We start from the raw sequence: 15,065 nt of genomic DNA on the forward strand, positions 1-15,065 counted from the left end.
TCTGTAAACTTTGAAGGATAGCTCTTGACAGTGCTTGCTGTGGGTAAATCCTGACTGCCTCCTCTGACCTTCGCTGTGGTGATCCGCCTGCCTTTTCTTTAGCACTATTGGTCAGGCACACGTTCCTCTGTTCCTCTAGCCTCCTGACTGACTTCCAGCTCCCAACTTTCCCTGACCTGCTTGCCTGGTTCTTTTCCAGACACCTGACCTGCCGTAACCTCAGATTCATCCTCTGACCTGCTAACCTGGACAGTGCACGCCCAGCCTGCCGGCTGACAGACACAGTCATCCTGTCCCCCAACCCTGCCCTGGGCCAGAGTGTCTGACTGCTGGGCAGCAGTGACTCGCTCCACCTTCCCCCCACTACACATATAGGCGGGGCACACCAACATCTCATGAGGACGGTCACAGCCAAGGCTAGAAAGGGAAGGAAGAAGGAAAACCTGTTAGGGAAGGTCTGGGGCGGGGGAGGAATCTAGTAAGTTTAAAGACAGCCCTCAAAAGTTCAGTCAGTCAGTAAATAGTTGAGTGCTTCTGTGTGTCAGGCATGTGCTGGGTTATAGGAGTATAAGATGAATAAAGAGGATATTTGGGATTATAAAAAACTATTGATATGAAACACTTTTACAGCATGTTTTTATCACCCTGTTATCATACTTGTCACATAGTTTTTATGCTACGTAAGGAAGTTTTTTGTAACTAAACTCTTATTTTTTGTGGCTAAACTCTTAGTATTATCCTAAGTTAGCTTCCAAGGTTATTGTACCCCAAATACCATTTGTAGTTTAAAGTTGAATTATACTTATTTGACCTGCGAATTTAGGGATTTCAGGCAATGTAAGTTCTAATGTAAAATCTTACATGTGATTGTATTGAAACAGAAGGAATGATTTCCTGTTCTTGGCAAATGCTGTCATATTCTGGAAGCAAGACTGTCAGGAAAATGATGAAGTTTGCCAAATGTTATGTTCAGTTTGTGAAAAGAGACTGTGAGGCATTTTGTGAGCCTTCACCTTTAGTGTCATCTGGCCATTTGGAAGCATTGGTCAGGGATGGGTGGCAAAGTCAAAAACTTTTAAAGGCCAAGCAGGTAAATGCACTGGGGTAGGGGTGGAGCAGTGAATACAGATGAGATATTTAAAATAATATTATCAGATATCATTGTAAAACTGCAACAACAGTGCAGTCCTGGCCAAATAGGAGGATAGAGCATTTACCTGTCGTGCTCAACTTCTGGGTGCCATTTATCCTGGGAACCAGGCTACGCTCTTAGGGGCAATTGATTGGGAGAACTGATATACTCTTATATACAATAAGGCAACAGAAAGTGGTGCCATTTCCAAGGATTCACCAAAATGTAGTCAATACTTTGTGAAATGCTACTTGTTTCCTTTTCTTCAGAATTAGAAAAGCCAATGCACATTCAATACTTATTCCAAAAAATTAAATAGGTATGGTTGTAGATCATTCATTTATAGAGTTTAAACATGTTTTGAGTGACAACACACACACACACCCCAACATAGCAACAAAAGACCCAGGCTATTAATTTCTCATATTACCTGAAGAGAAAGTTTGAATTGACCACATAGAATCTCCATTCAGTAGTTGTAGTCTTGAAGATAGATTCTGCAGCAAATCAAATCAACACTCGGCAAACACTGTGAACAACTCTGAGCTCTCACTGAGTGTGCATGACATCTAATATACTACTGGGAAAAATCTCTACAGTTTGTTTAAAATATAATTGGTGATACACTATTTGATTCACAATCAGATATGAATCAGAATCAGATAGGGTAAGGTATAAATAAAACAGAAAAACTCATTGTAGCAGCTGGAAGAGCCTGGAAAAATTAACTCCCCTAAGGAGGAGAATTATTTCCTGATTATAGAGGTTTTCTTATTTAGCTAGTATTATTTCTTTTATCTGTTAGACAAATTATATATGTATTCAATTTCAAATTTAGGCATTGAATTGAGCACTTTTATTTTTCTTTAAGACTATCAGATGTTTGCCAGGAAAGGCTAATTGTGTGTTATCCATCAATATAAACAATAAAAAAATTCAGCCAAAAATCAAATTTATCGCACAACCTATGCTCAGTGGTTTTTAATTGTATTGTCTTGCTTTTTTCACAATTCTGTGCCAGGGTCTAATGGCTATTGATTGTCCTCATACTGGCATTGTGGACTATCAGCAGGTGGCTTTGTCATTTGCCCAGGATTTCCAAGAAGCAGGTGGCTCTGTTTTGACCAATTTTGAAGTAGAAGATATTAAAATGGCTAAAGAAAGTCCTTCAAGAAGTAAAGATGGTAAGCAATCCTTGTCTTTTCTTTTGAATACTGAATTGACTTCTGAACAAACTTGGGACTGTTTTTGGCTAGGGTAGTGCTGGCAAGAGGGCCACCAGAAGCTAGGCTACAGTAAGGGCCCAGAGCTGGAGGCAGGTACAGAAGGGGTGAGGGTGAGACCGGATATGGGAGAACTGGGACTTCTAGTGAGTCTTGTGCTGATAGAACTAGGCATTGATGGGACACTTCTGACTAGTGCTAAATCCCGAACTGCCAAGGCTGTTTATGGAAAGTTAGCCTGCAAACACTTCCCTATCCAGGTTAGTCAGAATCCCCTGGGAGTGCTTGTTAAAAATGCAGATTTTAGCATCACCCAGTCTTACTGAATCAGACTGTCTGGGGATAGGACATGACTCAGCCATTCTGAATTCCCCCTCCACTCCGCGCCCCCCCCCGCCACCCAGTTCCTTCATTGTAGCCTGTACTTAGAGTTTGTTTTGTTTTGCTTTGGGGACAATTTTTTTTTTTTAAACCAAATGAATTAGTTTTTAAGCCTTAAATTCATTGTTGGGAAATTTGAAGGAGAAAAAAAGTAGTGTTCAGTTCATTCTTTCTTGACAGGTTTTTAAGGAGATCTGGGCTATCAGAGTCATTCTCCCAGTGTCCTTTTAAATTCTAAGATGATGAGCAAAATTGTTAAATAATTGAGATTGTTAGACAGGTAGCATAATCAATCAAATCTATGATATAAGTAAGTAGATCATATTTTTTTTACCTGCTGTACATATGCTTTATAGGTCTTTGAGATCACATGTATCTGATTGGGAACTAATTTTATAAATAGTTTATCATTGGAAATTCTGTGTTGTGATAACTCTTGCTTCTCTATACAACTTAGAATCCGCAAGGATTCAGATAACCAAGACTTGAACAAGTGTCATAGCATTAGTTCTGTGAGAAAATGCATACTGATTTATGATGATCCGTTTTATAGCCTGTTTTCTAGGACTGCAGTTCACAGAAAAGCTGGGACTGTCTATTTTGGAGCTGGGGTGGGGAATGGTTTATAAGTATAGATTAAATGAATTAAAATAAAATATGCTAAAAACATGCCAGAGTTTTGTATATTGTCAAATATGAACTAGTTTAATCTTGTTACTTGGTAAAAAACTTTAGAATGAAAAGTAGGAGGCAATAATGGTTATGACAGAGACAATCCTTTAAATGATTACTAGAATAATGTTTACTTAATGTAGGCTTTCTTTTGCTAAAAATAAATCTTTCACTAATTTTTTTTCAGGGATGAAATACCCAGTTGTTATAAGGAATACAAAGGTAAAGATTCTTAAGCAAAACTACTTTAATCTACTTTATCTACGGTCATCTCCTTTCTTAAAAAGCTGAATTAACCACAGTGCTGTATTTTATGTCATTGAATGAAATTTGTCTGTAAAAGTTATTCTGAGAGAAATCCTTTGAGAGCAGTGTAACAGCTTTCATTCTAAGAAGGGTTTCAACTTGGAAATGTCTTCATGAAGTGTTTGTGCCAGCAAAGGATAGGATTATAAGCACTTAGAGTAATAAAAACTGATAGTTTTATTGCTCTGCCTACTTATCTACATTAACTTATTAACTGTCTGCTAATGAGAAGACTTTGGGGGCAGGGAGCAGGTTGTGCAGAGAGAGATGGACTACTTTTCTTCATCTTCTCATAGTCTAAAACAAGAATTATTGAATGGCATAGAAGCATTTCGTTAGCTGTATGTTCATTGAACGATCAGAGTTCAGTCAGGAGAGTAGAGTCATCAATGAGTATATTATAGGAATTAGGCCTTACACATTTTTAAAAAATATTTATTTATTTATTTTGGCTGTGCCGGGTCTTAGTTGCGGCATGCGGGATCTTCACTGTGGCATGCGGACTCTTAGTTGTGGCATGCATGCGGGATCTATTTCCCTGACCAGGGATCGAACCTGGGCCCCCTGAATTGGGAGTGTGGAGCCTTACCCACTGGACCACCAGGGAAGTCCCCTTACACAGTTTTTAAAGGATCTGGGGAAGTGCAGGTTCAGAAGGGGAGTTGGTAGATCAGAGGCATCTCCAGCCAGTCTGAGAAGCCACATGTGTCTAGCTGCTGAAGTGGGAATGCAAGCAGGAAGCTCATGAGGAGATATGGGGGGCTCTTGCCTCTGTCTATACCCAAGCAGTGGGCTGGAGCAGTGCCTGATCAGTAGGAGCAGTAGTTGGGAAGCTGAGTGTGGAGCTGTAATTTACTTTGCAGTGGGTGTTTGTCACTTCGTTGGACTAGAATGACCTTCAGAGAATAGTGGCTGCTGCTGTACTTCTGCCTGCCAAACCATATGCAATTCCTGTTTGGTCAGCTTTAAGCTGGAACCGTATAGGGAAGAATTGTTGTTCCCAGCTTAACCAGATCGACACAGTATAACCCCCTGCAGCCCATCCCTTTTCAACTTGGCATCCGTTCACACCCCTTATAACCATATTTAACTTCCAAATGAAGAGAGTAGAAAGATTATGCTTCCATCCACAAGGTGCAACTATCTTCCATACACCTGAAGACATGCTTACTCTCCAAAAAAGATACGAAGTCTACTTTATTGATCATGAATGTTCATTTCTTTTCCAGCTGAGTCACTCTCCCCCTTTGAGATCCTGCAACTTAAATACTGAGATAAAAGGTTAACCACAATTTAAGCATCTTATATTAAATCAGTAGTTCTCAACGGGAGGCAGTTTCTCCTCCTAGGAGACATTTGGCAATGCCTGGAGACATTTTTATTGTCACATCTAGTAGAAGGGGGGCAATGCTACTGGCATTTAGTGGGTAGAGGCCAGGGATTCTGCTAAACATCCTACAATGTGAGAGACAGGCCCCCAGAACAAAGAGGTATCTGGCCCCAAATGTCGATAGTACTGAAATTGAGGTGTTAGACAGTGGGGAAGTGACAGAGATGGGTGTGTTAGTCGTCTAGGGCTGCCTTAACAGAACACCACAGACGGGGTGGCTTTAACAACAGAAATTTATTTTTTCACAGCTCTGGAGGCTAGAGATCTAGGGTCAAGGTGCCATCAGGGTTGGCTTCTGGTGAGATCTCTCTTCTCAGCTTGTGGATGACTGTCTTCACACTATGTCCTTACGTGGCCTTTTCTCTGTGCGTGCACATGTGCAGAGAAAGAGCAGGAGAGAGCAACCTCTGGTATCTCTTTGTCTTATAAGAACACCATTCCTATTAGATTAGGGCTCCACTTTTGTGACCTTATTTAACCTTAATTACCTCCCTAAAGGTCCTGTCTCCAAATACAGTCTCGTTGGGCGTTAGGACTTCAATGTATGGATTTAGGGGAGACACAATTCAGTCCATAATAATGAGGATAAAGAAATAATTGGGTAATTTATAGACAAATATATTTATTTCAAAATAAGGAAGAATTACCCATAGCTACTACACTCCTCATTTCTGTCACCAGACATGTGGTCATAGCTGATATTTATAATTTCCTTCTTCCACTACTCATTCCATAGTCCCTTTGCCCTTGGCAAGCATCTCAGCTGGTCATGGTTCCTAGTTTGGTGGGGTAACTCAAACTTTCATTCCTGAAGTGTCTGTGCCATTAGAAGCCCTGCCTGTTTTGGGTTGTGGTACTTTCCATTAAGTTTTATAATAATACATGGGAAAATTAAGGCATGTCCCAGGAGAGCTACATTCCAGATGTACTCCTCTTTATCATCCCTGAGCCCTCTCTGTGGTAGCAACTCAGTTTCTCCTTGAGAGTCAGAATCAATTACCCCACTCAGTGCAGTAATCCCCTCTGCCTATTGATCACTGGCAGGGGGAACCCAAAGTGGCCAAGTGTGGCAGTATCAACTTCTAACTTAATGCAACCATTGCTTATTCTCTAATGGAAGCCTTTTTCCCTTGGGAACTAAGACCTCTAGACCATCAGAGCCAAAAGTTGTAGGGATAGGAAGCAAAAAATTTTACTGTAATAGTAAGGAGCTACTCCCATTTTCTACCTCTTGATTTCCAGACCTGTGAATCCTGGCTATGGGAGAAACAACACCATATATTAGTCACTGGTTTAGAGCATGTAGAGAATCCTCGAAGACCTTGCCCCAGGCCTGTAGGTGTTGCCAGCCAACTAGTGCTGTTATTGAATCTTCAAAAGCCCATTCTACTTTTTGTCACCCAGCAGCTTCAGGATTGTGGGGAAAATGATAAAATCAGTGCATTACACAAGCATGAGCCTATTGTTATACTTCATTTCCTGTAAAATAAGCTCACTGATCAGAAGTAATTCTTCTAAGTAAAATACCATAACAGTGAATAAGGCATCCTATAAATTCACAGATGGTGGTTTCCATAGAAGCATTGTGGGCAGGGAAGACAAATTTATATCCAGAGTAAGTGTCTATTCCAGTGAGCACTGAGTGCTGCCTTTGGTTTTTGATTGAAGTGGTCCAGGGACCATATCAGTGGCTCTGTTGATTCTGCTGTTGGCAGATTGAACATTCAGCAGTGGTTGTAAACAGATCAGCTTTGGTGAGTAAGTCCATGTTGCTGAACCCTTGCATTACCTCCTTGCTGCCATAACCATTTAGTTTATGAAACCATTGGGTAAGGACAGGGGTACCTGGGGAAAGAGGCTAGCTAACGTCCACAGAGCAGGTCATCTTGTCTACTGATTATTAAAATCTTCCTCTTCCATGATCACTCTTTAGTGAACATTCATATAGTACTGAAATATCTTTTTTATCTGAGCCCGTTTGGAGAGGTCCATTCACATACCTTTTCTCCAGAGCTCCCTTTTCTGACCATCCAGCAAACCATTAGTCATTGCACATGAAGCAGTGTAAATCCATACTTCTAGCCATCTCTCCTTCTAGGCAAGATAAATAACCAAGTATAACGTTCAGTGTTCTTCCCCCTGGGAAGATTTCCCTTCACTGCCGTCCTTCAGGGCCACTCCCGAGTGGGGCTCTGGTGCTGTAGCTGTTCATTTTCAAGTGACGCCAGAATGTTGTGCAGAACCATTTGTAAACCAGGCCTGTATTTTTTTCTTCCTTGGTCAGCTGGTGACAGAGAACTTTCCATGGGGCCATGGGGGCAGGCTGAGAGGGAGGAGATGATTTAGCAGTAGAGGTCATGGGAATTTGAGCCACTTGCCTGCACAATTTATGTGTGCCTACAGGACCTATACAACCCTTATCTTGTATATTCCACTTCCTCTTGATGACAGAGTGCTGTGTACACACCCAATTTTGCAGCTTGGTGAGTCAGACAATACCTAGTTCATAATGGGTAGTTCGCATGGTAACTTGGTGACCTGTGGTCGAGTGTTGAGCCAAAGGCAGAAGCACTTTCTCAAAAGGAGGCTAATTACCTGCAGAGGATGGTATAACTTTCCTCCAAAATCCTACGGTTCTGTACTGATTCCACCTCTAGGGGCCTACCATGGTCTCCGTAAAACATCACTATCAGCCACACACTTCAGTTACCATCAGAGCTGCTGGATCATGCGGCCCGAGTGGCAGAGCAACCAGGGTCTCCATTCAAAAAAGGGTTAAAAAGCAGAATGGTTGGCAGCGGTGGGAAGTGCAGGACCAGCGTGGAGGAGCAACAGTGTGAAAAAACATTTGAAGTGAAGGAGGAGTAAATCCTGTAAAGCTGATGTCTCCAGTGACTTTAGAAAAGAAATAGAAAATCATCATAAGCTTTCTCTGCCTGAAGATTTCTTTTTTATATATATAAATTTATTTATTTTATTTATTTATTTTTGGCTGTGTTGGGTCTTTGTTGCTGTGTGCGGGCTTTCTGTAGTTGAGGTGAGCGGGGGCTACTCTTCATTGTGGTGCGTGGGCTTCTCATTGCAGTGGCTTCTTTTGTCATGGAGCACGGGCTTTAGGTGCGCAGGCTTCAGTAGTTGTGGCATGTGGGTTCAGTAGTTGTGGCTCGTGGACTCTAGAGTGCAGGCTCAGTAGTTGTGGCGCACGGGCTTAGTTGCTCTGCGGCATGTGGGATCTTCCCAGACCAGGGATCGAACCCGTGTACCCTACATTGGCAGGTGGATTCTTAACCACGGCGCCACCAGGGAAGCCCTGCCTGAAGATTTCTATCACTTCTGGAATTTCTGTGAAGAACTAGATCCTGAGAAGTCAGCGGATGCACTTTTCTGCAAGCCTTGGCCTTTGATTAATGGGTCTTTACGAAGTATAAAATGAACAAAAAATCAGCAAGCCCAATATTAACCTTCACTGGAGATTTTACTATGACCCTCCTGAGTTCCAGACTGTTATTATTGGAGATAATAAAATTCAGTTCCATGTGGGGTATTTCAGGGAGTCTCCTGATGAACCTCCTGTATATGTTGGTACAGATGGAGCAAAGAAAAATTGTATAATTGATCAAAATGGAGATAATGTGTTTGCCGCAGTCAAATTTGTTTTGATGAAAAACTTAAGTAACATAAAAAGAAAACTAGTCTCTTGAAAAACATAGATGAAAACTGCACAGAAGCAGCCAGAGCACTGGGTTACTCATTGGAACAGAGAACCATGAAGATGAAACATAGAGATAAGAAAGTCAAGACAAAGACTTTTCATGATGCAGGCTTAGTTGTCCCAGTAGATGAAAATGATGCTGAGTACGGAGAGCTCCCTGAAACGGATGCCAACTTCAAGGGAATTTGCAAGATAATTTTTGAAGCACAAAGTGATGAGAGACTAAAAGCTTTTGCTCTCATTCAGCGATGACTTTTGTGCAGTTTGCTAGTGATGAATGTGATTATGGGATGGGGCGTAAGTGGGAATGGACTTCCTTGTTATGGTTCAGACTATTGTCATAAAGTTACCTGCCAACTTTTACCTCTTACCTATACTCTGTTGAAGAGAAGTCTCTTTGCAGAAATTATTGAAGATTTTCTGGTAAACAGGAGTAAAGAAAACACAGACCAACTTGCAGCATGAATGAGAATTGGCTTTCTTTGGTATATAATACTTTAAAGCATTAATATTAAACCTGTGATTTTTTTTAAGGAGTACATAAAATAAACTGATGGAAACGTTTACTAAAAACTTTTATAAAGCTAAAAAATAAAAAAGATTAAAAGTCTGCTTCTGCCCCTGCCCTCATCTAAGGAACATTTTCACTAGAGTACGGCATCGTGTGATGCAGGATATGCAGGGGCCTATGGGATACCAGTGGATATGTATTTCACCCAAATTTGCTATAGTTGTTGCTTTTATTTTGACATTTTCTTTTAGTATAGTTAAATAATATAATTTAAAATATAATTTTAATATATTTTTTAAATTATAAAATATAATTTAAAATTTTGAGGGACTTCCCTGGTGGCGCAGTGGATAAGAATCCGCCTGCCAATGCAGGGGACGTGGGTTCGATCTCTGGTCCAGGAAGATCCCACACGCCGCGGAGCAACTAAGCCCATGCGCCACAGCTACTAAGCCTGCACTCTAGAGCCCACGAACCACAACTACTGAGCCCATGAGCCACAACTACTGAAGCCTGCGTACCTAGAGCCTGTGCTCCACAACAAGAGAAGCCACCGCAGTGAGAAGCCCATGCACCGCAACAAAGAGTAGCACTCGCTCGTCGCAACTAGAGAAAGCCCGCGTGCAGCAACGAAGACCCAACACAGCCAAAAATCAGGTAAAATTAAATCTTTAAAAAAATAAAAAATAAATTAAAAAAATAAATACATGGAATTGTTTTAAAAAAATGAAAAAATAAAAGTTTGAGTCAACTTATCAAGTTGAATATTTACGCTTTTATGACAGGTTAAAAGAAAATGAATTTTTAAAATAAACTTTTGGGGAGAGGATTTGCAAACTAAAGATTTATAGATTGCATATGGGGAAAAATTCTTTCACTTATGAAATAGCAACAGTAATGCATAGTTTATTTTTTTAAAGAAATTTATGTTTGAACAAATAATTCAATGTAAATTCAGTATTTCAATTTTGGGTGTGAAATAAATGTGTTACTGAATTTAATAATTGTTTCGTGTATAGCATAAACTGATTTCAGAGATGTATGACAGTTTTTAATAAATTTTTTCTTCAGAATTTTGCCTTGAGCTTTTTTTTTTTTTTTTTTTGGCTGTGTTGGAGTCTTCATTTCTGTGCAAGGGCTTTCTCTAGTTGTGGCAAGCGGGGGCCACTCTTCATCGCGGTGCTTGGGCCTCTCACTATCGCGGCCTCTCTTGTTGCGGAGCACAGGCTCCAGACGCGCAGGCTCAGTAGTTGTGGCTCATGGGCCTAGTCGCTCCGCGGCATGTGGGATCCTCCCAGACCAGGGCTCGAACCCATGTCCCCCGCACTAGCAGGCAGACTCCCAACCACTGCGCCACCAGTGAAGCCCGTTCCTTGAGCTTTTAAGAGAGAACTTCTAGGTTATTGCATTCTGGTACCATTCTATAAATTCTCTTATCTTTACATTTATAAAGCTCCTCTTCAACAAAGAGTTGCTGAACTTTAAAGTAGTAACTAGAAGATTTATATCACATAAAGAATTTTTTTGTACTTCTGGTATATAACTCTAGATGAACAGGAAAGATACCAACCTACTTCTGTTTTTGTTGACATGGTCCTTTGACTTCAAGCGTCTTAAAACTTTCATGGTTTAGTCTAGCTAATTTGAATTCACTATAAACAAGTTTCATCTGATTTTTGTCATCAGTGTGACTTGTATAACTCATGAAAAGATGCTTATCTTGGTAGCTAAGCAAAAATAGGAAGCACGCGGAGATAAAATAAGGCTGAATCAGTAAGGGCTACAAAGAAAGAAAGAACGTTGAGGCAGGTGAGAACTCCAAGGCTTCAGAAATAGGTCCTCGGGGAAGGAGATCTAGGAACAAGAAATTACCTGAAGCAAGAAGGTGTTAGTTGTCTCCTCTGTAAGAAATAAAGCGATAGAAATTAGAGTGTGGTGGTGAATTAGAGTTAAATGAAATCATTTAGGAAATAGAGTTGCAAATTGGCTAACCCTGGCAGAGTAAACCTAAAAATATGCAGATGATAATCACAAAATAAAATTTATGAGAAAACACAGCCTAAGATTAGCAGTCTCCTAGTCATTAAAGCAAACCTTGACTGTAGTGTGCGTTCTCAGTAAATGTGGGTTGAATGAATGAGTTTTTGAAAGTAGCTTCAGTTTGCAAAGTAGATACTGATCAGGAAGCAGAAATTGGTTGGTGGGTAGGTTACAGTGGGAATTGTGCAAGGTTATTGAGTAACAAGATCAATTACTCCTACCTAAGACAGGAGAAGCTATCTGAAACACAAAGGAAGCCAAATTGGTTGGGGCCACCTAAACGAAGTTTACTACTTCATGCAACAAGTAGTTAAGTTCCGTGCTAGGTGTTAGTAAAATACGGGTGTATGTGTGTGTGGCTTGTTGGGTATCCTCACTAGGTCAACCACTGTATCTCTAGATTAAAGTACAAAATTTAAGGTACATCCTCTTGTGTGCCACTGCCCTAAGTTCCTACCTGCCACCTAAATGCTGAAGAACTTATTTTGCTGATACTTGTTTTAATTTCCTCTTTTAAAAGGAATAAAAAGGAAGAAGTCCATATCTGTGCCCTTTATTGTCTTTTCTATCATCTATCCGCCCTCTCCCTCTCCCCCTCCTCCACCTAATCTTTCTACTTCCCACAAGTCACTGTTCTTTTCTCTTGCACTAGGGAGAGGAGGTTCGATGTCAGTATGTTGTGACATGTGCAGGACTTCACTCAGACCGTATTTCCGAGTTGAGTGGCTGCAATCCCAATCCGCGAATTGTACCATTCCGGGGAGATTACCTGCTCTTGAAGCCAGAAAAACGCTATCTTGTAAAAGGGAATATTTATCCAGTAGGTAGTACTTCTGCCTTCTCAAGATGGTTGTGGGCAAAAAGGGGAATGAAACAAAAACTTTTCCCGGGGTGAGAAGTAAGATATTTTGAAGGGCTTTTGGTGCAATCATTCCACCTGTTTCTCTTGTGGTCGAATCCCCAAATCTTTATTCCGATATCATAGTCATTCAATTATAATGACTTGCCCACAAGTACAGGAAAGCTTGAGTGCACCATGGAAAGGGCTGTGAAGAAAGAACCCAATTCTTCCACTTCTCTGGTGGAAGGAGTACTCATAACAGAACTTTTCCTTATAGCATGCCCAGATGCCAACGCTCTTTCTCAGTTCACTGTCTATAAGTGCAGAAAAGGGGATTTGGCCACTGTGTAGTTTCATGGTGTAGCGAAGACAGAGCCGTTTAAATGAAAAGCTCATTCTTCTGTCTGGAACTACTAGGTTGAACAACCAGTATTCAGCTATTTAATGTTTTTGACCTTGCCAAAACTTCCATTTCATCTGTTCCAAGTATTGCATTCCCACTTTACAAAAGCCTGTGCTATGAAGGTGTGTTTTTTTCCAGCAGCTCTGATTTTATTTGCCACCCACATATATCCCTACTTGGGGAGGGTGGAGGTGGGGAATAACCTAAAGTAGGACAGTTGTTTTTTTTCTTTACCCAGAAAGAGGAATAGATGGGACAATGTACCTTATTGTCATAGCATCAGGTTTCCTGTGTGGCATTTCTAGGCAGAAGCATGTAAATAGAAAAGTATTATCTGAGTACAGATCAAAAGTAATGCAAATCAGATGCATGGGAAGAAAATGTTTTATATTACCAGTTGAATGTTTGCATGTGTAATAAAATGCAGTATGAAATGGGGCTAATAGTTCTTTGCTCTGTTAAATCCATAGGTCCCAGATAGCCGATTTCCTTTCCTAGGAGTTCACTTCACACCAAGGATGGACGGCAGTATTTGGCTAGGGCCGAATGCAGTTCTTGCCTTTAAACGAGAGGGTTACAGACCCTTTGACTTCAGTGCCAGAGATATTATGGATATAATTATCAAGAGGTAACTTTATTTCCTTAAAAAAATGATTTTATGTGCTTATATTTTTAATATGGGAATTTTTTCTTTCTCGATATTCTGTTTATTGGATAAATTTTCATATTTGTGATTGGTATATTGGTTTTTTAATTAATCTAAGTTAAGAGCTTTGTGGAATAAGCATAACATTTTAACTACTTCAAGAACACTCTGATGAGCCAGGGTGAGGTTGTGGTTAAAAAGAACAAGACCAAGAGCCACGAGCGATCGCACATCTGAGAATCCAGATCTTGTTTTGCTAACCTTCTAGCTGAGCTTGAAAAAAAAACAGAAGTTTCTCTCAAAATCAGTAGATGGTTTGCTTTGATAAGATCATTTCAGGCCAGTCACCATGATTTTGAAAACCTCTGGAGAAACTGCTGATAAGCAAGTTTGTTTCTTTTTGTGGAAGACTAACAGTACTGCTGTGTTGACCTGGAATGCAGCGTGTTTACTATTGTAAGAAATAACCCAGTGAAGTATTTTGTCCTTTTAGCACTGTTGCTCTCTAGAGGGTTTCACATCATCAAAATCACTAGAAAGCTTTTAAAGCTATACTTGAGTTTCACCCTGCACAGATTCTGAAACAGGTTTAGGATGGGGCTTCCTAGCACGTATGCTTGTAAAAATACAGATGTACATAGGCTCCCCAGAGTCTCATGTGAGAATCACTACTAGAGCGTCTCACCTCTGGCTGACTAAAGAAAAGTAGGGTAAATGTCCCACATGTTTAATGCCATGATTTAAAGATCTTTAATGCCTTTTGAAAGCACATAACATTGAATTAGAAAGCCTTGATGTTGGCAGGCTTTATCCTAGTTTGAAACCAGCATTCCCTGGGAATTTGAGTTTGAATGGTGTTTACTTTTAGAGTTGGGAAGGTATTCCTTTGATGAAGTTTCCTTCTTACGTAGGCCAAAAGCTGATTTTCTTTTAATATGTGGTTTTTCTGACTTTGCATAGATTTCTGTGATGCCACACCCCACCCCCAAATCTAATAGCTGTAAAGGTGTTGTATGATAATAAAGAATTCCTTTCTTTCATAAAGATTTTATTTTCTTTGCTTTCAGTGGCTTGATTAAACTGGTGTTCCAGAATTTTTCCTATGGAGTTAATGAAATGTACAAAGCCTGTTTTCTCAGTGCAACAGTGAAGCACCTTCAAAAGTTTATCCCTGAAATTACTATCAGTGACATACTTAGGTAAGGAAAAGCCGTAAGGGTTGTAAATACAGTCATGTCCTAGGTGAACTTGGGAGGTGGGTCTGACTTGGTGACTTGTAAGCACACTTTCAATCAGTGTGTCCACTGAATTTTTGTGTGCTCTCTCTTTCTCAACAAGTTGTTCATTCCCCTTGCAGTTTGAGCATTGCTGCATCATGGCCCTTAGTGCTTGAACTAGGTCCATTTATGATTATCTGGACTACCTTACAGCATTAAGCTGAAATCTCCATTTCAGTTGTGTTATGATGCCACCTTCACCTTTGTGTCTAGCTTTCATTCATGATAAACATCTCACCTGAAGTTTTTTTAATCTCCCTGGCCACTTACTCTTGTGATTCCAAAGCCTTCTGACTTTTAATTCTGTATAAGATCATTGATCACCATGTTACCTAATTAGGTAATAAGCATATTAAAACATTATACTTTGATTGATTCTTAAAAGCTTTTAGAAACATACTCATACCTGGCATCTTACCTTGCTTCCTCTGTACTTATTTTGTTCTTTCTTGGATCCTACTTCCCTCAAGGACTATTTGTAGAACAGAAGTGGGAAATAGTATGGTAGCAATCAGTCTGAGTCCTTGCTGT

General features: G+C 40.3%; 1 protein-coding gene and 1 pseudogene across 5 annotated transcripts in view; both read left to right on the forward strand.

Moving 5' to 3' along the window:
• Positions 1–15,065, forward strand: part of L2HGDH (L-2-hydroxyglutarate dehydrogenase) — a 52,877-nt gene that overhangs the window by 25,879 nt on the left and 11,933 nt on the right. For 2 of the 5 annotated variants that reach the window (XM_060142804.1, XM_060142796.1), the window contains exons 5-9: positions 2,154–2,316; positions 3,596–3,630; positions 12,020–12,187; positions 13,082–13,239; positions 14,325–14,456. In XM_060142804.1, coding sequence (XP_059998787.1) covers positions 2,154–2,316; positions 3,596–3,630; positions 12,020–12,187; positions 13,082–13,239; positions 14,325–14,456 — 656 coding nt within the window. The remainder of the gene's footprint in view (positions 1–2,153; positions 2,317–3,595; positions 3,631–12,019; positions 12,188–13,081; positions 13,240–14,324; positions 14,457–15,065) is intronic. The other 3 variants (XM_060142813.1, XM_060142820.1, XM_060142825.1) reach the window with 3 other exon arrangements.
• LOC132530295 (histone PARylation factor 1-like) lies at positions 7,682–9,547 on the forward strand (annotated as a pseudogene).

Source organism: Lagenorhynchus albirostris, chromosome 1 (genome assembly GCF_949774975.1).
Source record: "Lagenorhynchus albirostris chromosome 1, mLagAlb1.1, whole genome shotgun sequence".
NCBI classification, from domain to species: Eukaryota; Metazoa; Chordata; class Mammalia; order Artiodactyla; family Delphinidae; genus Lagenorhynchus; species Lagenorhynchus albirostris.